Raw genomic sequence first — 18,946 nt, forward strand, 5'->3', positions numbered from 1 at the left:
AGGCCTGGGCGGGGATCCCCCTGCTGCTGCTGCTGCTGCTGTCGCCCGCGCCCGCGGGCGGGCGAGGCTGGCGGCTGCAGCACGCGCGAGCAGGTGAGGGGGGCCGGGAGGACCGAGCCGGGGGTAGGGTGCTGCGTTCTGGGTCCAGGAGCTGCTCTGAGGGATTTGGCCCAGGTTTTGCGCGGGATGTTGGGGGGCTCTCGCCAGCAGGTCCTTCCCCCAAGGCTGGGAGAGGTTCACGCCCCTCTTTGGACGGGAGGGAAGGGGGGACAGAGGGGACCGCAGCCTGGGGCCTGGGGATCTCTGGGGCCCTTGGCTGCAGCTGTCCCAGGTTCTGAAGCCCCTCGAGGCGCAAGTCCCTGGGGCTGGCCCCCTACCCACATACACAGGAGGGGTGGTTCAGCGAACTGTACTGGCCCAAATTTCTCTCACACTGCTTGCAGCCCTAGGGCCGGCAATAATCCCATCTCCACTATCTCAACCTCTACTGAGGACTGGGGACCTACCGGAGTAGATGAGAGCAGGAACTAGGGGTGAAAGAGAGGTTCTCACCCACCTTGTTGTATAAATGGCTCCAGAAGTCCACAATGGTGGCTGAACTGGGCAGTTCTCTGGCCAGGGGGTGGCAGAGGTGAGAGGCCTAAGGCATGGGAGGCAGGATGCTCCAAGCAGGGGGTGGGGTGGAAGTTCTGGGGGGCAGCGGAGGCAGCATTCACACCCCTTCCCCAATCTCTGCTCTCCTTGTGCAGGCCTGGAGCACACACTCCTGAGAGGCAGCAGAGATCAGGGACACCAGGTCCCTGAGATCCCAGTCAGCACAGAAGGCTCATGGAGCCTGGGGCACGTGGGGCCCTCCTCTCAAGGGCTAGCAGGTTCCCTCTGGACCTGTAGTGCACCACCCCCGTCTAGCCACCATGGCGCATGGCTTCCCAGTGGGCTTCGACCCAGTGGGCCTCAGAGACCTAAGCTCTGGCTCTCTGAGCTCCCTCTCCTCCCGAGGCCACCTGGGCAGCGAGTCAGGCTCTGCAACCCGATACCTGCTGAGAAAGCAACGGCGGCTGCTGAATGGGCCCCTCCGTGGAATCCGAGCCTCATCGCCCATGGGCCGTGTCATCCTCATCAACTCCCCCATCGAAGGTGGGAGCAGAGCCCAGCCACCGGGCCGGGAACTGCGGGTGGGGGTAGGGGACAGCAGGCACTAGGTAGGAGAGGGCAGAGCCAGTGTGGGTGGGGGAACTCAAGAAATGGCAATCATAGGGATGCAGGGAGAGAGAGCCTCTGGTAACCCATAGACTCTTCCTCATCTACCCTTTTCTCACCTTTAAGCCGATCCTTTAGTGTTCCAGGATTGTGGAGAGGTCAGAGGTGGGAGGTCTGGCATGAAGGTAGAGAAGGGGGGTGTGGTATGCCAGCCCCCAAGGAAGCAAGGCAGAGTATTAAATTGGCCCCTCACTCCTATGGACTCTTCCTTTCTCCAGACCCATTCATGTATGACTTTGGGGGGTGGGCAGGACGGAGAGGGACATTCTTCATCAACCAGTTCATTGTGAGCCCAGCTCTGTGCTGGGCTGTGAGGAGTGAATGTCCAGCTGGACAGAAAGAATTAAAGGCTTCAGGTGCAGAGGACGGAGACAGAGGTAAAGTGGAAGATGTTGCAAAGAGTGGGGAGAAAAGGAGGGTTGAGGATAGGGAGGGAGCCCCAGGTCTGGGCCCTGAGGGAGGGGGACACCTAATCTTATGTAGTTGCTTAACGTTTCATTGCACACCTATTGTATACCAGCTCTCGTTAGGTCCTGTGGGAACCTACAGAGAAATAAGGCTCAATCTTCACCTTCCAGAAATTTCCAGTGTAGCAGGACTTAGAGACAGAGCAATGACAGCAGCTGGTGGTGGGGTGGAGATATCACAGACAAGGTTGAAACAGAAAGCATGGAATATGATGGGTGGGCACTTAGGAGACAGCCTGGCTGCAGTGACAGATGTGAGGCGACAAAGAGCCGGTGACCAAGGCAGGACCTTGAATACCAGCAGGGGAGTGGGGCCCCCTGGGCCTGGGCTTTCCGTGGGTGGGACCAGATAAGTATCTCCAGCTCCGCTCTTCTCTCTCAGCCAGCAGGGCTCCCCTGGCTGGATCCCAGACTGGACTTTTCAGCCTGCTCCTTCCCGCTGACTCAGCTGGGTCCCTCTGTCCCCTACCCAGGGCACCAGGGCAGGGGAGGAGCATGTTGCTCAGGGAGCAGGCTTTCCTGCACCAGTGGCCCATCACGCTCACCCCCATCGTCCACCAAGCCCGGCCTCAACTTCAGGTGAGCAGCAGGGCGACATGTCATTCTGGACATGGAGCAGAAGTCGCCAGATAAGCTAGGAAACACAGAGGGGGAGAGAGGAGGTACTGTAGCACGGCCCTTGCAAGTCCCATCGTATTGGAAGAACTACGTCATACCTCCCCCTCACGTGCCCACATACTCCATGCCCAACTGTGATGCGAGGCCTATGCACACTGTCCCTCTTCCAGAAGTTCCATGAGGGCTCTCTCCCTCTGCCCCACCCCAGTGCCCTAGTGCAGCCAGGAGAGATGCATCCCCTAGCAATGGAAGGACTGGGGCATTGCTCCAGCCAGCTGGCTTCTCTGGGTTGGGGGCCTGTGAGCTCAGAATCATCCCCTCTGCCTGAGCACAAACATCTCCCAACTCACCACAGCCTGGAGCCCCTCCCCCACGTTATTATCAATATTTAGAACTTTCCAGAGGCCTAAAGTTAACTGATAAGGGAGACACAGTGGGAAGGGGAACACTACCACCCATATCACCCAGGAGTTCCCACCAACTCCTCAAACTCAGTGGGTCCCAGAGAAATGGTATAATCTTTAATCCCAACCAGCCCTTTCTCCTCACTCTCCTAATTCATTCATTTATTCATTATTCCACTTATTATTTCATTGATTAAAAGAAGACTTAGCAAATATCAAGCACAGTGCACAAAACTGGGGATACATTGGTGGAAAGAATTACTAAGTCCCTACCATGACTGAGCTTACAGTCCAGTGAAAAGAGAGCAAGGATAAATAATATACAAGTAAGCAAATGATGAGAAAGGATGGTAAGAATCTTGAAGGTACTAATTTGGATGATATGATAGAGCAGTGGTTCTCAAACTTCAGAATACAGCCGAATTGCCTGGGGGCCTTGTTAGATAGGTTACTGGGCCCTACACCCGGAGAATCTGATTCAGTGGGTCTGTGGTAAAACCCCCAAGTTCACATTTTTAATAACTTTCCAGGTGCTGCTATGCTGCTTGTCTGGAGAGCTCGCTTTGAGAACCATTCGAACAAAGACTACCTGGGAGGAGGGGGAAGGGACTTTCTTAGGTAGGGTTGTCCAGGAAGGCTTCTCTGAGAAAGTGGTGTTTGAGCCAGGAGGAAGTGGAAATAGGAGGTGGCTTTATGAAGGTCTGGGCAAGGGCATCGCAGGCAGAGGGAACACTGAAAGGACTGGCCGGTGAGAGGAACAGGAAGGTAGTCACTGTGGCTAAAGGTCATGAGGCTGGGGAGGGTGGCCAGAGGTGAGTGTAGAGAGGTGGGCAGAGGAAAGCCCAGGGAGGGCGTTATTGGGCATGGAAGGAATGTGGAGCTCCTTCTAGAAGCAGGGGTAGGCACTGAGGTTTTTAATCAGGGGAAAGGCATGATCTAGTATGAAAGTTGACTCTGGCCACTGTGTAGAGAATGGACTAAAGGAGGCAGGAGGGGAGGAGATAGTGAGGGGCTGCCGAGTGCCTGGAGGGATGCCTGGTGGCCCCAGGCTAGGGCAGTAGAGGTAGAGGATCTTCCCTCCTCAGAGGCCCCAAGCTCCTAGGCTCAAAACCCCAGATTTGACATCCCCCTGGCCCAGGGCCCTAGGGAGGCCCCCGAGGAGAGACTGAGGAGAAAGAGGGTTGGAGGGCGGGAGAGCAAAAGACTCCTTGTCTGGGCTGAGAAAGTCCTGGGACCTGTGCAGATAGAATCAGCTAGGAAGCCCCAGCATCTCCCACACCTCTGTCCTGCACTGTCCCCACCTACAGGCTGCCCTTGGGGATTACTTCCTGAGCTTCCCTGCTCACGTACTGTAACCTGATTTCTCTTAGATCGAATAGAAGTGTGTGTGTGTGTGTACGTGTGTGTGTGTGCGTGTGCGTGTGTGTGTGTGTGTGTGTGTGTGTGATATTTCTCCTCTCAAACACCTCTGAGTAAGCCTTCCCCAAGAAGAACTCTGACCTTCCCAACTGGGACCCAACTTACCCCTCCAGTCCCCTCACTTTTCTCTAACCAAAAGGCCACCTCTGAGCCTTTGCTCACTCCATCCCCTCATCAGTGCCTTTCCCTTCCCCTCCACCCATCCAAATCCCATCCTTCAAGAAACCTTCCCTGACAGCTCAAGTCCCTAAGGACCCCCTCCTCTGACTTTCCCCATCACTGATGGAGAGGACCACTTCTGTGCTCTGGGCACATACTGAGGCATGGTGGTTTGAGTTTCTTTCCTCATGTAGTCAGTTAGCTCCTAGAGCCCTCACCTCCAGGATCACAGAGTCTATGAGACACAAGGGGCCTCAGGGATCCTTCCACAACATCCCAGACAGGGACTTACTAGGTATCAGCTTGTATGCCTCCAGTGATGGGAAACTCACTACCTTTCCTTGGAAAATTCATTCCATTGTCTGCCAACTGAAGGTTTTAGAAAGTTTTCCCTGATTAAATCTTCCTCCATATAACTCCACTGCGTGGGCTTGGTTCTGCCTTATGGATTACACAGACAAAAACATCTAATGCCTTTTATAGAAGAGCTCTTCAACTATCTGAATATAGACTTACCATACTCATCTCTACTGCAAGCTGGAGAGCCCAGACTCCCTCAACTGTGCCTCGTAGAATGGAATCTTGAACATCTTTCCCATCCATCTGACTCTCAGAGTGGCAGGATTTTTCAGAATTTGGCCTATCCCAGGCCTGTGGTCATGGGTAGCTTAGTAAGGATTAGACACACACACACACACACACACACACACACACACACACACACACACACAGACCCTGCATTATGAGGAAAGGAGGACCGTGTCTTCTACCATAGAGTCCTGTCCTGCCTGTTCCCACACCCTCCCTGGCCCATGGTCTCAAAATCACCCAGAGAGGACTCAGAAATTAGCTACCTACCCCCTCATTTAGGGCCCTGGGTGCCGGTACCCAGCAACCCAGCCTTCGCAGGCCCCAAGCTGGGGAGGCCAGGGTCCCTCTCTGCCCAGAATGGGCAGGGGAGTCATGCCTGTGTCCCTACGCCAACAGCCAACAGCGATGAAAGTGACATCATCCATGCAGTTCGAGTGGAGAAGAGTCCAGCTGGGAGGCTGGGGTTCAGTGTGCGGGGCGGCTCTGAGCACGGCCTGGGCATCTTCGTCAGCAAAGTGGAGAAGGGGAGCAGTGCAGGTGAGTGGGGCCCAGGTCCTGGCTTCGGACGTGACCCCCACTTTGGTGGGGTGTGGAGATGCTGTTGTCAAGAATAAGAGGAGAGGGCCCTCAGCTTTGGAGGGCCTGATCCAATGGGGAGATGGAAGGGGCTAATGAACAGGTAGGTCCCTGTCTGATGGCAGATACTCAGACCCTACCTGGGGATCCCAATCTCATCAAAGAGGTTTTACCCCAGGGAGCCTAGTCTGATGGGAGAGGCTCAGCCTCAACCTGGGGGACTTCTCCCAAGTGGCCCATGCCAGCCATGCCTCCCCTGGTGCAGAGCGGGCTGGTCTGTGCGTGGGTGATAAGATCACCGAGGTGAATGGGCTGAGCCTGGAGAGCACCACGATGGGCAGTGCCGTGAAGGTGCTGACGGGCAGCAGCCGCCTGCACATGATGGTGAGGCGCATGGGCCGCGTACCAGGCATCAAGTTCTCCAAGGAGAAGACCACATGGTGAGCAGGCCTGGTCCCACCCCACCCACCCCAGCACCACCACCCAAAGCCGTGGAGGGAGAGGCCAATGGCACAGGGCTCAGCCGGGGGCCTGGCTAGTATGGCTTCCGTTCTTCCCATCCCCTGGCACTGGAAACACAGGGATCCGACAGCCTGACCTTGAAATGAGAAAAGACCATTTCTTTCCCCGAGCCCTCCTCTCAACACTCTGCTGTCTCAGACCCCAGTGGCCCTGCCCCTCCGTGCTGCGGCTGTGAGCCAGGGGCCAGTACAGGGCCTCTCCCTCGGGGCCTGGGGAGGATTTGAAATGGGGCCTGGCAGTTAGAGCTGCTCAATAAAGAGAGATTTGCATGGTTTCCCTGGCTTGATGAAATCTATGGCCCAGTGAAGATCTCAGGTCTGGGAGTCCCCCAGAGGCAGCCCTGCCTTTCCTATGCAATTGTCTTGGCTGCTGGGAGGTGAGGGGGTGGCCGGTGGTGGCTGAGGGCCCCGTGCTGTTGTCCAGGGTGGACGTGGTCAATCGGCGGCTGGTGGTGGAAAAGTGCAGCTCAACGCCCTCTGACAGTGGCTCAGAGGACGGCGCACGGCGCATCGTCCATCTCTACACAACCTCTGACGACTTCTGCCTGGGCTTCAACATCCGCGGGGGCAAGGAGTTTGGCCTGGGCATCTATGTGTCCAAGTGAGGGCCGGGGCAGGGTGTGGAACGGGGTTGGGCTGGAACCTGGGGATGGGTCAGCAAGTGAGTCCTGGCCAATGACCTAGGTCAGGGATGGCATCTGGAGAGGGGGTCGGGGGTCACCAGGCGGAGGGTCGAGGGGTTTGACTGGTGTATCCCTGTATGCAAGTGAAGAGTCTGGAAGAGGGTGAGGGAGAGCAGCCAGGTGGCCTATCAGAATGCCTCCTTTCTGACCCCAGAGTGGACCATGGTGGACTGGCCGAGGAGAACGGCATCAAGGTGGGGGACCAGGTCCTGGCGGCCAATGGTGTCAGGTTCGACGACATCAGCCACAGCCAAGCCGTGGAGGTGCTGAAGGGCCAAACACACATCATGTTGACCATCAAGGTGGGCAGGGCTGTGGGAGACAGGGAGAGGCCAGACTCTGGGAAGGACTTCCCAGGCCACTCTAGCACTTAGTGTTGCCCATCGCTGTGCAACTTATGACTTTCCACAGCCTCGTGAAAGGTAGGGCAGGCATTGTCCTCATACCTATTTCACAGAAGAAGAAACTGAGGCTCAGAGAGGCGACATAACTCAGGAATCACAGTCAATTACTCAGTTGATCAGTAGGAGGACCTGGTTTCTGTCCAGCTCCCCACCAGATGCGTAGGCCAGTGTCCCTTTGTATGAGTGGTGGACGTCTAGGGGCCTCCACCCAGAAAGGGGGGTGGTAGCTGTGGCTTTGGGCAGGACCTGGGTAGTGGGCATCCTCAGGGCACAGGGCAGGGAGGTCTGGGCTGGAGCCAGAGATTGTGTTTCAGGGGATACGCCTGGATTCATTATTCATGTGGGTCTCACACTTGCCTCAGGATCAAGTCCTTCTCACCCTGGCTCCCGGAGGAGGTGATGTCTCACTCTCCCCTAGCGCCCAACCCTGGCCCCTGCCCCCGTCGTCTCCCTTGTGAGACTTCTTCCCTCTCACCATTCAGTGCCTCCCCTGCCATCCCCCCCGCCACCGCCTCTATTTCCCACCTCTCCCACATCCCGTTTCTCTCTTTCCTTCCTCTCAGATTATCCCAAACACTCCTCCTCTCTCCCACTCTGCCCCCATTCATTCATTCAATATTTTTGAGTACCTACTACACGGCAGCCACTATGCCAGGTACTGGGTCACAGCAGTGAACAAGATAGACCAGGTCTCTGCTACTGGAGGGAAACAGACAAACTAGGTGCATGCGGACTGTGACAGCTGCTGTAGGGAAATTAACGGAGAGGTGGGATGGGGTAATTTGGGAAGGCTCTTTTAGCCAGGGGGGTCAGGACCTTTCAGCTCTGAGGAGGTGACACCTGAAGAGCTGGCCATAAGACGAGCTAAAGGAAGAGAAGCCAGGCAGAAGAGACAGCAAGTGCAAAGGCCCTAAAGTATAGAGGAACTTGGCACGTTCAGAAACAAAGTGGCTGGTGTGGCTAGAAGAACATGATGAGCTCGGAGGAGAGTAATCAGGTTGAAAAGTTGACTCCCGTCCCATCGCTCCTTCATTCTTACCCTCCCTCCTCACCCACTCCCCTGTGCCCTCCTGTGCCCACCATGCCCTCCCTAGGAGACTGGCCGGTACCCTGCCTACAAGGAGATGGTTTCTGAATACTGTTGGCTGGATCGATGTAAGTAGCCAAGCCTCCAAGGTTGGAAGGAAGGGGCTGAAATCTCTGAAGAATAAGTGGGCAGGGGCACCAAGATCTCCTCAGGACTTTCACACGCCCAGAGCCATTTATGGGCTCTCCTCCGAGAAGCTGCCGTTCCTTTACAGGCTCTCCTGGGGTCTGGAGTTGCAGGGGGTGGTTGAAGAAGTGACTTGCTTAAGATCTCTCAACCAGTCAGTGGCAAGACGGCTGAGCAGCTGGTTCCCTAGACCCCATGCTTACAACCTTGCTGCCGCCAAGCCCACGGGTGGCCTGCAGCCCCGGCAGGGCCCCAAAGCCACCCAGCCGGAATACTGAGACGCCCTTGCCCTCCCCACTGCCCGCAGTGAGCAACGGGGTGCTGCAGCAGCTGTCCCCCGCCTCGGAGAGCAGCTCCAGCGCCTCCTCGTTCGCCTCCAGTGCCCCCTACAGCTCGGCCGATGGCTGGAGCTCCCTGCCCTCGGACCACATGGATGTCTGCCTGGGGTCTGAGGAGCCGGGCAGCTGGGGGCCAGGCCGGGGGCGGGCAGACACGGCCATGCAGACGGAGCCAGACGCGGGGGGCCATGTGGAGACCTGGTGTAGCGTGCGGCCCACAGTCATCCTCAGGGACACGGCCATCCGCTCCGACGGCCCCCCGCCTGCCCCCCGCCTTGACTCTGCACTCTCTGAGTCCCCCAAAACTGCTCTGCTCCTGGCCCTCAGCCAACCCCGGCCCCCCATCACCCGCTCCCAGAGCCACCTGACCTTGTGGGGTATGTGGGGGATGGGTGGCTGCTGCTCTCTCCAAAGCCCCTGCTCCAAAACCTGTCCCGCACCCTGCCCTGGGCCCCAAAGCTTCCTTTGCGCCAGGCTTTGCCCCAGCGCCAGCTGCAGAGTACACTCAGACCCTGCTCTGGGCTCCATTTCAAACTAGCCCTGGACCCCAAACCTACCCTCAGCCCCAGCCCCAGCTTGTCATCCCTGGGCCCCAAACCAGCCCTAACCCAGCCCCTCCATCCTGGAGTTCCCAGCCCTGTCTACAGACAGACAGACACACGCACACACTCCTCACATAGCTGTAGCTGTGGGTGGGGGAGGGGTAGAAAGCTGAAAGAGGAACCCCAGCCCCGTGCTCATCCCCACCTCCCCACATGGCTGCAGATCCCGTCTGCCCCCTACTCTCCCTTTTCTCTGCCCCTCCCCACACCCCTGCCCCTCGTCCTTCCCTTCTGCCCACCCCTCCAGCCCCCCGGGTGCTCCCTCGTGTCTGCAGAGGAGAAGAAACAGCGGAGGAAGGAGAAGTCGGGGTCCCCTGGGGAGAAGGGGGCCCTGCAGCGCTCCAAGACCCTGATGAACCTCTTCTTCAAGGGAGGGCGGCAGGGGCGGCTGGCCGGGGACGGGCGCAGAGAGGCCTGGACGCTGGACAGTGGGAGCACAGCCAAGTCCCGCCCCCACCCGGACCTGGAGAAAGGTAAGTACTGGGCAGGTCAGCCAAGCAGGACAGAGGAAAAGTCCACTCCGGCCTCCAGCAGGTCTGAGCTTAAATCCCACACTGCTTCGTCCTAGCTGTGAGCCACCACTTCACCTTGCGAGCGTCATGAGTAAAATGAGAGTAATAATACCTATTTCTTTGGGAATAATGAGGAATAAGTGAATTAGTGTATGTTAATCATTTAGCACATGGTCTGACACACAGAAGGTGCTCAGAAAATATAATGGTCCTTGTTATACTGCCTTATCTTCCCATTTTACAGAAGGGAAAACTGATGAGAGTCACAGCATAGACGAGAAAGCCTTGGGTCAGATCCCCGTGCTCTTGGCACTGAGGGGAGGCAGGGCACTCCTTTCCTAGAGCATTTGGCTTCACCTCCCCTGGCCAGAGCTCCACAGGCTTTACCCAATTCTAGAACCATCTTGAGCAAGGCCATTTGTAGATCAAGGGCCAGGCAGGAAGGCCTAGACAGGCTTCACTCACGTCAGGGGCTTCCTAAGGACACTTACAGAGGGTGTCTCATCTCTCTCTGGTGAGATTCAGAGACTGGACCCAAAATGGATGAGTAGAGACTATAGGGGTTGCCTGTAACAGAAACTCAACTCAAGCTAGCTTTAAAAAGCGCTTCTTGGCTCAGCTACTGGTGGAAGCTGGGTCTGAACGTTTAAACAATCTTCCCAGACATCTGCCCCCTTCATCTTCTGGTTCCTCTTTCCCCTGGGTTGGCTTCATTATCTTCCTGGCTTTGCCACTTGGAGGTAAGAAGGCCACTGTCGCTTAGCAACCCAGGGGAAAGAGCTTCTCCTTAAATAGTTCCAGCTTAAGGCTCTCATTGGCCCAGCTGGGATCAGGCGCCCAACACATCACTTGTCATCTGGGAGAGAGAGAGGTGCTTTCATTGGCCAGCCTGGGTCATGTGTCCACCCTGGAGTACAGTGACTGAGAATGGGGTGGGGGGGGGTGGTCCCCAAGTAAAATCAGGGTGCTGTTTCCAGAAGGGAGAGTGGATGTTGGGTAGGCAAAAACAACCAGGGGATGAGGGGCTGGGCCTTGCCCCTCCCTGGGGTCTCAAGGTGACAGTCTCATGGGAGAGACAACCCCTTCAAATCAGGGCAGGCCAGCCCCCTCCCTAAAGCCATCTCTTTTTCCAAAGCCCTCAGGGCCCTGCTCTCTCCTGGTTCTCCTCCTACTTCTCTGGCCACTCCTCTCCTTCAAAGGCTCCTCTTTTTCTCTCTGTCCCTTGAAGGTAGGTGATTTGCCCTTGGGGTTCTTCCCTCCATTCATTTGCTTCCAAATGAACCTCCATGAGCAGGGTGCAGACTGGACCCTCTCTTGATCCAAAGCCTTCACTGACTCCCCATTGCCTGTGAATGAATCCCTGGCCTGAACATGGCCTTCAAGACCCTCCTCAATAGCCTGGCCTCTTGCTTCCCGGTCCTACCACCTTCCAGCCTTGAACGCTCCATTCCAGCCAGTGATCCAGCCAGTCCTGAGCCCCCAAACCCCATTTTCAGATTGGGGACCAGGGCTGCAACTGAGCCTCTTTCTTCTTCATAGCAGGGGGAGTGGGATCCATGCAGAAGTTTGTCACCTGGAGGCTGAGACGTGGTAATGCATGCATCCCTCTGCCAAGCCTGGTTTACAGTAGAGCTGCAGATGGGGTGCATATTGGGGGTAGTAGCTTAGGGGCTTTGGGCTAAACTCAGTTGGGGTCAAGCATGGGGGATCAGACAGATAGGAAGGTACACACTGGGGGGCAGCTAAAAGAATTGGACTATACTTTCTAAGAAAGATAGGGTTGCAGACAGATATTGGGGTGCATTTTTGAGGAATGGGAGCTTGAGTTGGGTCTCCCCAAAGACAGATTTTTGGAGAGATGAGGGAGGTAACCTTGCTAGAACTCCAGTGGGGACGTTCAGGGGGTCCAGGGGGCACTGGGCTAGGACTCCACTAAGGAACAGCCTGGGATAGGGGTCTGTGTTGGGGGCTGAAGGGCCTGGATTGGAGCTCCAATGATGAGCAGATTGTATGGGAGACCGTGGTGGGGAGCATCTGGGCTAGACTGGGATTCCGTCGGGGGTACATGGGCCCCTTAGCCAGTCTGTTCTGGGGTCTGACCCCACTGAGGGGAGCCCCCCTGCCTCCTCTTCTGGATGGCTCCTGGCTCCTTCATCATACCCTTTTGCTCCTGCCCTGCAGACCGGGAGAGGGGCCGGACTCTGCTCTCTGCCAGGTCCAGGAGCCCCTCCAGCCAGCTGCCCAATGTGGATGAGAGGGTGCAGGCCTGGGAGAGCCGAAGGCCCCTGATTCAGGACCTGGCCCGGAGGCTGCTGACTGACGACGAGGTGCTGGCTGTCACCCGCCACTGTTCCCGGGTGAGCCTCCAGCCCGTCCCCAGCCCTAGTACATGGTCACTCAGTCTCCCAACCCTTCATTCAGGCCACTATCAATTGACAAGTATCTGGGCTTGACACTGTGAGGCCAGTGGTAAATAAAAGCAGAAGTTACCCCTGTAACTCGTGAGTGCACACAGACACACAGACACATGGACACACAGACACACAGACACACACACACACACGCTGAGCTCACAGCCAGGAAGGGAAGATAGACAGTAACTAAAACCTAAGCACCCATACTGACAAATCATGTGAAGTACTGTGAAGAAAAAGAACAGGAGAAAATAACCTAAGAGGCACAAACTAGATGGCGTGGTCTGGGAGGGCCTCCCTGAGGAGGTGATATTTAAGCTGAGCGGAGAAGGAGCCAGACCAGACAGGTGATGAGTTCGGGACTTGAGTCCCTGCAGTCACCTGCTCTGTTCTCTGTTCTCTTCTAAACCCAGGCTTCCCCACCCCTCATGCCTCCTTCCACTCCTGGGTCAGCCAACAGGTCTGGCCTCATGCCAAGCACCCTCCCCTGTTACCCAAGTCAGTAATCTTTTGTCCTCCCAACATACCCCAAGCCTCCCCCAACACCTGCACTGTTGCTCTCTGTTTCGTTCAACTTCAGACAGAAGCAGAGGGCCCCACGGTGGGGCAGAGGGCAGATCTGAGGGAGTCTGTGTAGCCTGGGTGTTGGGGAGGCTGCAGGAGGCACAGGCCACGCCCTCCAGGAGGATTGGAAGGCCCTCTCCTACCCCTCTGCCTCAAGAACCTGCAGGTTTCCTGTGATGGGTTCCTTGTGCTCCATCTGCATCAGTGTGCGCGTGACCCTGTATACCAGGGCAAGCTGAGGAGTTTCAGGAAATTGTGGTTCCCCCGACCCCCTCACCTTGGCCACGGTGGGGCTGTGTTATGTCTGTGTGACATGTGCATTTGTTAATCTCTGGGGCACCTGAGTTTGTGTTGACTTAACTGTACGGTTGTATCTGTGTGTATGTCACCTGGAGACTGAGGCACACTAATTCATGCATCCTTTTGCCAATGCTTGGTTTACAGCAGAGCTACATATGGGGGTGCATCTGCGGGGCAGCTAAAGGCCTCTGGGCTAAACTCAGTTGAGTGTCACGCTCAGCTCTGAGCGCCATGTAGGGCTGTGCGTACCAAGCCTTTGTGAGCCTGCAACTCTAGGCCCTGGCCACTAGGTGGAGCTCTGCATCAGTTTCTTTGGTAGGCTCCTGTTCCTCCACCCCTCTGCTCCTCCCACCCTGCCCAGGCCAGGAGGGCCTCTCTCTGTGCCCCAGAGCACCTAGGGAGCAATGCCTACCACCCAACCTGACCCAAGCCCCACCCACACCAAGAGATCAGACCCTCGGGGTGGAGTCCTGGCTGGAATGATTAGTAAAGCTCCGCTAGTGACTTGGATGTGTGGTTCCCGAACCCCAAGCCTCCCTTCTCTCTCCCCCTCTGAGCCATCTCCCCACAGCCGCCAGACCAGGTATTATAAACCACCTCTCTGATCACTTTACACTCCCCAAGCCCCCTTGCAGCCTCATATCTTTGGCAGAATGGAGTACAAGTTCCTTATCCTCACATTCAAGGCCCTCCCTGATTTGATTCCCCAATTCACTAACCTCTGCTTTCCCATGGTCACCACATCACATCCTCTTCCCTTGGTATAACATATAACACTGGTTTATACAGCCTACGAATTGCACAACCCTAGGAGCACTACTCACACTGTAGTCACAAACTGTACAGCCTATATGGAGGCCCTCCATGTACCCCATGTTCCAGTTCAACCTCTATCTACCCATTATTCCACAGTACCCTTTCCTGCCAGCTATCATGCTGTTTCCCTGCATTTATCCTTAAGAGTCAGTGAAAGGCCATCTCCTCCATGCAGCCTCCTTTGATCTTCCCACCCTCCTCTGAGACTCCCTCTGCCCCGTCGCCAGTGGTCTGTAGTTTACTGGAGCATGTGGCTCTCTGTCATTGTGTCCCCACTGCCCAGTACAGGACCTGGCACTTAGTGGAAGCTGAACACAGGTTTGTGGACTTGAAGTGTGTGCACATATGTGACTGGTTCTGTGCAATTACGTGTATCTCTCTCCAGACAAAAGGGGGTGTATTGTCCATATTTGTAAGTGTGGGTCCCTGTAATTTTGTATGTGGTTTAGGGCCACACACACAGTTGAATTTCCAGATATTTATGAATGTCTCACTCTGGCCACCAGGGTGTGCTGTTTCCCTGTGTCTGTGCACGCCCGGGTTGCTCTGTGTGTGTCCCGGAACCAGTATGTGTGTCCCTCATAGCACTAGGGGGCAGTGTGCTGTCCAAGTCGGGTGGCTCCCAGTATACAGTTTGCCAGTTTGTCTGCGTCGGTGGGGTGTGGCTGGTGGCATCGGGGCAGTGCCAGGCAGAAAGGCCTCCACCACCCTGGGTACTGACTGGAGTGGCTTTCTGTAGGGCCACCCCTTCCCCAGAGTCCCCATTCCAGCCTTGAACAAAGCCTAATTTGTAGGTCTGTGCAGACACAAGCTGGGACAGCCAGGCGCACAGCCTAGACTTTGGCTCAAATTCCTTCCTTCAGCCCGGGAGGTGGGGTGGGGAGGAGAGTCCACGCCCTGCATATCCTTTTCCGGTACCACAGCAGGCAGGAGCCAGAGCTCTCAGGTTCCAGTCCCTCTTCACACTTCCTCATCTGTGTGGCCTGGGGCAAAGTCCTTCTCTCTGAGCCTCAGTTCCCTCATCTGTGAAACGGGAATAATTGACGTCTCTCTCAGAGTGGTTGCTAAATGAGGGACCGTGTGTACGAGGCCTAGAAAAAGGCCCAAAGCTGCTATTGTTACTGCTGTTACAGCTCTGTCATTATTATTGCAGGCTTCCACCCAGTCACCAAGATAAGACAGCCCGGGGGTGGGGAGAACCTCTCCAAAACGTGGGGTCCCTCCATGCCCAGGCATGCCCCCTCACCGGGCTCTGGAAGTCCCCGCTGCTATCTGACCTGTGGTGCCTCTCTCTGCAGTACGTGCATGAGGGTGGCGTGGAGGACCTGGTGAGGCCCCTGCTGGCCATTCTGGACAGGCCTGCGAAGCTGCTGCTGCTGAGGGACATCAGGTGGTGAGGGCCTGGGGGCAGGAAGGGGATCCCCGATACCTCCCCTAACCTCTCCAGGGCTGAAGTCCCTCCGGGCACCTCCAGAACTGAGCCCTGACCACCCCTCGTCTCTTGCCCTCCCCCAGGGGTGTGGTGGCCCCCACAGACCTGGGTCGCTTCGACAGCATGGTGATGCCTGTGGAGCTGGAGGCTTTTGAGGCCCTCAAGAGCCAGGCAGGTCAGCAGCCAGGGGGCAGGACTGTGGATCCCGAGCCACAGGTGGGGCTGGGGGCGTGGCCTCCCAGTGGAGAGGGGCAGAGATTGCCTGGGCCCTTTCAGCTGGGCCCATCAGGGAGCCTTGTTCCTGACCTGCTCTCCTCTCCAACCAGTTTGGCCTCCTGCCTTGCGACCAGCCCGGCAGGACACACCGCCCAAGCGTCACCTCATCACTCCTGTGCCTGGTCAGTCAGAGTCCCAGAGCCCGGGGAGGGGGCACACCCTAGGGGGGCTGGGGGAGGGAGAGTGAACCTTCCATCCTTGTCCCCATGTGAGCTGTCGCGGCTCCAGAGGTATGTGTGTTTCCCTGAAGGAAATCCCTCGTCTGCCAGAACCATTTTCATCATGTCCACTCACCATCTGTACTATTATTTACTTAATAATTAAAAAAATTTTTTTAATTAATTAATTTTATTTTTGGCTGTATTGGGTCTTCGTTGCTGCACGTGGGCTTTCTTTAGTTGCGGCGAGTGGGGGTTGCTCTTCATTGCTTCTCATCGTTGTGGCTTCTCTTGTTGTGGAGCACGGGCTCTAGGAGCGCGGGCTTCAGTAGTTGGTGGCTCGCGGGCTCAGTAGTTGTGGCTCACGGGCTCTAGAGCGCAGGCTCAGTAGTTGTGGCGCACGGGCTTAGCTGCTCCAAGGCATGTGGGATCTTCCCGGACAAGGGTTCGAACCTGTGTCACCTGCATTGGCAGGTGGATTCTTAACCACTGCGCCACCAGGGAAGCCCCTTAATCATTGGGTTTTAAATCCACTCACTTTTTAAATCATCTCATTCTATGCAATAACCTCTGAGAAATTACCAGCTTGGTGTGGGAGTCATATTTTTACTTGCTATTGTAATAGTTACTTAAATAAAACTGTAACTATGACAATAGAAAGTTTTAAAATACTATTGCAATAGAACCCGGGCACGCTGCCACAGGGCCTGAGCAAACCCAGGCCTGGGTCTCCCTACACCAACAAAGGCAAGGACTGGGGTCTGGTAAGGTGGTCTGGGCTGTTGAGGAGAAGGCGGCCTGACCTTGGCCCTCTTCCCCAGACAGTCGTGGAGGCTTCTACCTACTTCCTGTGAACGGCTTCTCAGAGGAGGAAGATGATGGGGAGCTGAGGGGGCGTCTGGGGGGCCTCCAGGTCTCCCTGGGTGCCTCTGCCTCCCACCACCCTCATAAAGGGATCCCCCCTCTCCAGGATGTGCCAGTAGATGCCTTCATCTCACGCAGAAGCGCCTGCACACCCCCTCCCCAGCCACCCCCCGTGGCTCCCCGGCCCCCAAGGCCTAACTGGCTGCTGACAGAACCCTTGACCCTAGAGGGCCCTCGGCAGAGCCGGAGCCAGGGCCCAAGCCAGAGCCGCAGCCGCAGCCGCAGCCGGGGCAGAGGCAAGTCCCCCGGACGCAGGCGTTCCCCATCCCCGGCACCTATCCCCACTCCCAGCACAGCCAGCGGGCGCTACCACAAGCCTCGGAAGGCCAGGCCTCCTCTGCCACGACCTACGGATGGGCAGGTGGCCAAGGCAGGGGGCAGTCAAGGGCCCTCTGAGAACGGAACTGGTGGGACAGCCGAGGAGGCAGCCACGAAGGTCCCCAGTGGGGAGCTGAGGACCGTCACACTATCCAAGATGAAGCAGTCCTTGGGTGAGTCCAGGCAGGACTGCACCTGCTGGGGGGCGGGGGCTCTTGGGTGTGGGTGAGGTTGGTGGGCTTGGTTTTGGGGTATAACTAGGGGACCTGGGACTAGGAAAAGAATCGGGGTATTAGGATATAGTTGGGAGGGTCCATATTTGGCAGGTTTGGGGTCTAGAGTGAGTTGAGGATTGAGTAGTAATAGAATCTGGGGGTTTGGGAGAAGTTGGGGGCTCTCTATTTAGGGCTGGGTTTTCCTGGGAGCTCTGGGCTTTAGGGGTGTGGCTGCATGGTGACCCAGTGTTTCTCCCTCTCACTAGGCATCAGCATTTCTGGGGGCATTGAGTCCAAGGTGCAGCCCATGGTGAAGATAGAAAAGATCTTCCCTGGGGGCGCTGCCTTCCTCAGTGGGGCCCTTCAGGTGGGTGAAGGGCACCCAGGCCCACTCCCTAGGCCCAGAGCTGAATTCTGGCAGGGGGCGGGGCTGGTACATGCTCATCTTCCAGCCAGACATGTTTAGACCAGGTCATGGGAGGAGGCTTGGGAGCAGCGGGGTTAGGCCTGAAGGATACGCAGACCTAGGGAAAAATCTGTCCCCTCATGCCAGCCTGCGCCTGAGGGTGGCCCATCCTGTTACACCGCTAGCCCCAAGGGACAAAAGGCAATTGTCTGCACCCCACCCTGCCCCCAACCGGCTCTGGACACAAAAGTCCCATTGTCCATCGCCTCCGCCCAGAGCCCAGATGGGGAGGAGTGTCCTAGCTGGTGGAGGTGAGAGGTTGGGTGGTGGTGTGGGGTTGACCTGAGGAGGGAGGTCTGTGATTCTCCCACCCCCATCCCAGGCTGGCTTTGAGCTTGTGGCCGTGGATGGAGAGAGCCTGGAGCAGGTGACCCACCAGCGGGCAGTAGACACCATCCGCCGGGCTTATCGAAACAAGGCTCGGGAGCCCATGGAGCTTGTGGTCAGGGTCCCCAGGCCCGACCCACTGCCCTTACCCTCTGACTCATCAGCCCTCACTGAACAGCGGCTTCCTGGTGACCATTCCCCTGCCCGCTGACCCCTTGATGGTACTCCAGCTACCTCCCACTGGCTCCCAGAACCTCCCATTAATGCCCTTTCCACCCATACCCAGACCCCTCCCGCTGATGCCAGGCTTCTCCAGCTGACCCCCAGCCCAGTGCCCTCTCCAGTCTTCCAGTCTCCTGATACTAATCCCAGACTCTCCCCGGCTACCCCGTAACTCTTCCCACTGACCCCAGAGAATCCTCCTGCCATCCCCTGGACCTCACCTACTAACCTCTTCAGGCCTCAAGAACCTGCCACTCCTGCTTGCCTTGCCTACCCGCAAAGCTCTGCACTGGTGGCTCAGATCCTCTCCCCCCACGTTCTCCCTCCCCAGTTGTCACTAAGGCTCTGCCCATTCCAGATAAACTTGGTGTCAAGGACAAGGTGCTACTGGGCAGCTCTGTCACCAGCTCACTATCCCTAACCCCCCAAGACAGGAAGGGGGTTGGGAAACCCAAGGTCTGGGGCTTAGGATTGGTGTGCACTTTCTCATGATTCCCCCAGTGAGGGACAGGCACTCTCAGATAGGGCCCTCAAGGGGGTCACTGTATCTAGCCCCCAGCCCCAAGCAGTGTTCTGTGCAAGGGACAGGATGGGAGTCTTTTCTAGTTTCTCAAACCCCAAGAGCCCATTTCATGTTGTGGTCCACTAGGAACTCAAGATTTTCTGCTGGATTTGTCCCTCCCCCATCACCCTTTCTCCCCGGAAGACCTCCATGAGGGGTTAGGGGAATAGCCAGCAAATAAAAGA

The 18,946-nt window shown here is 56.7% G+C and overlaps 1 protein-coding gene across 1 annotated transcript; it reads left to right on the forward strand.

Moving 5' to 3' along the window:
- Positions 1-19: 19 nt before the first annotated feature.
- Positions 20-18,863, forward strand: PDZD7 (PDZ domain containing 7). The gene is made up of 18 exons (XM_060034232.1): positions 20-93; positions 750-1,137; positions 5,315-5,455; positions 5,760-5,934; positions 6,440-6,616; positions 6,853-7,000; positions 8,197-8,257; positions 8,623-9,030; positions 9,531-9,728; positions 10,903-10,995; positions 11,307-11,357; positions 11,949-12,124; positions 15,160-15,251; positions 15,377-15,468; positions 15,620-15,691; positions 16,549-17,142; positions 17,451-17,551; positions 17,973-18,863. The coding sequence occupies exons 2-18, from the start codon at positions 915-917 to the stop codon at positions 18,186-18,188; spliced, it is 3,018 nt and encodes a 1,005-aa protein (XP_059890215.1). The 5' UTR covers positions 20-93; positions 750-914; the 3' UTR covers positions 18,189-18,863.
- Positions 18,864-18,946: the final 83 nt, after the last annotated feature.

Source organism: Delphinus delphis, chromosome 16 (genome assembly GCF_949987515.2).
Source record: "Delphinus delphis chromosome 16, mDelDel1.2, whole genome shotgun sequence".
Lineage (NCBI taxonomy): Eukaryota > Metazoa > Chordata > Mammalia > Artiodactyla > Delphinidae > Delphinus > Delphinus delphis.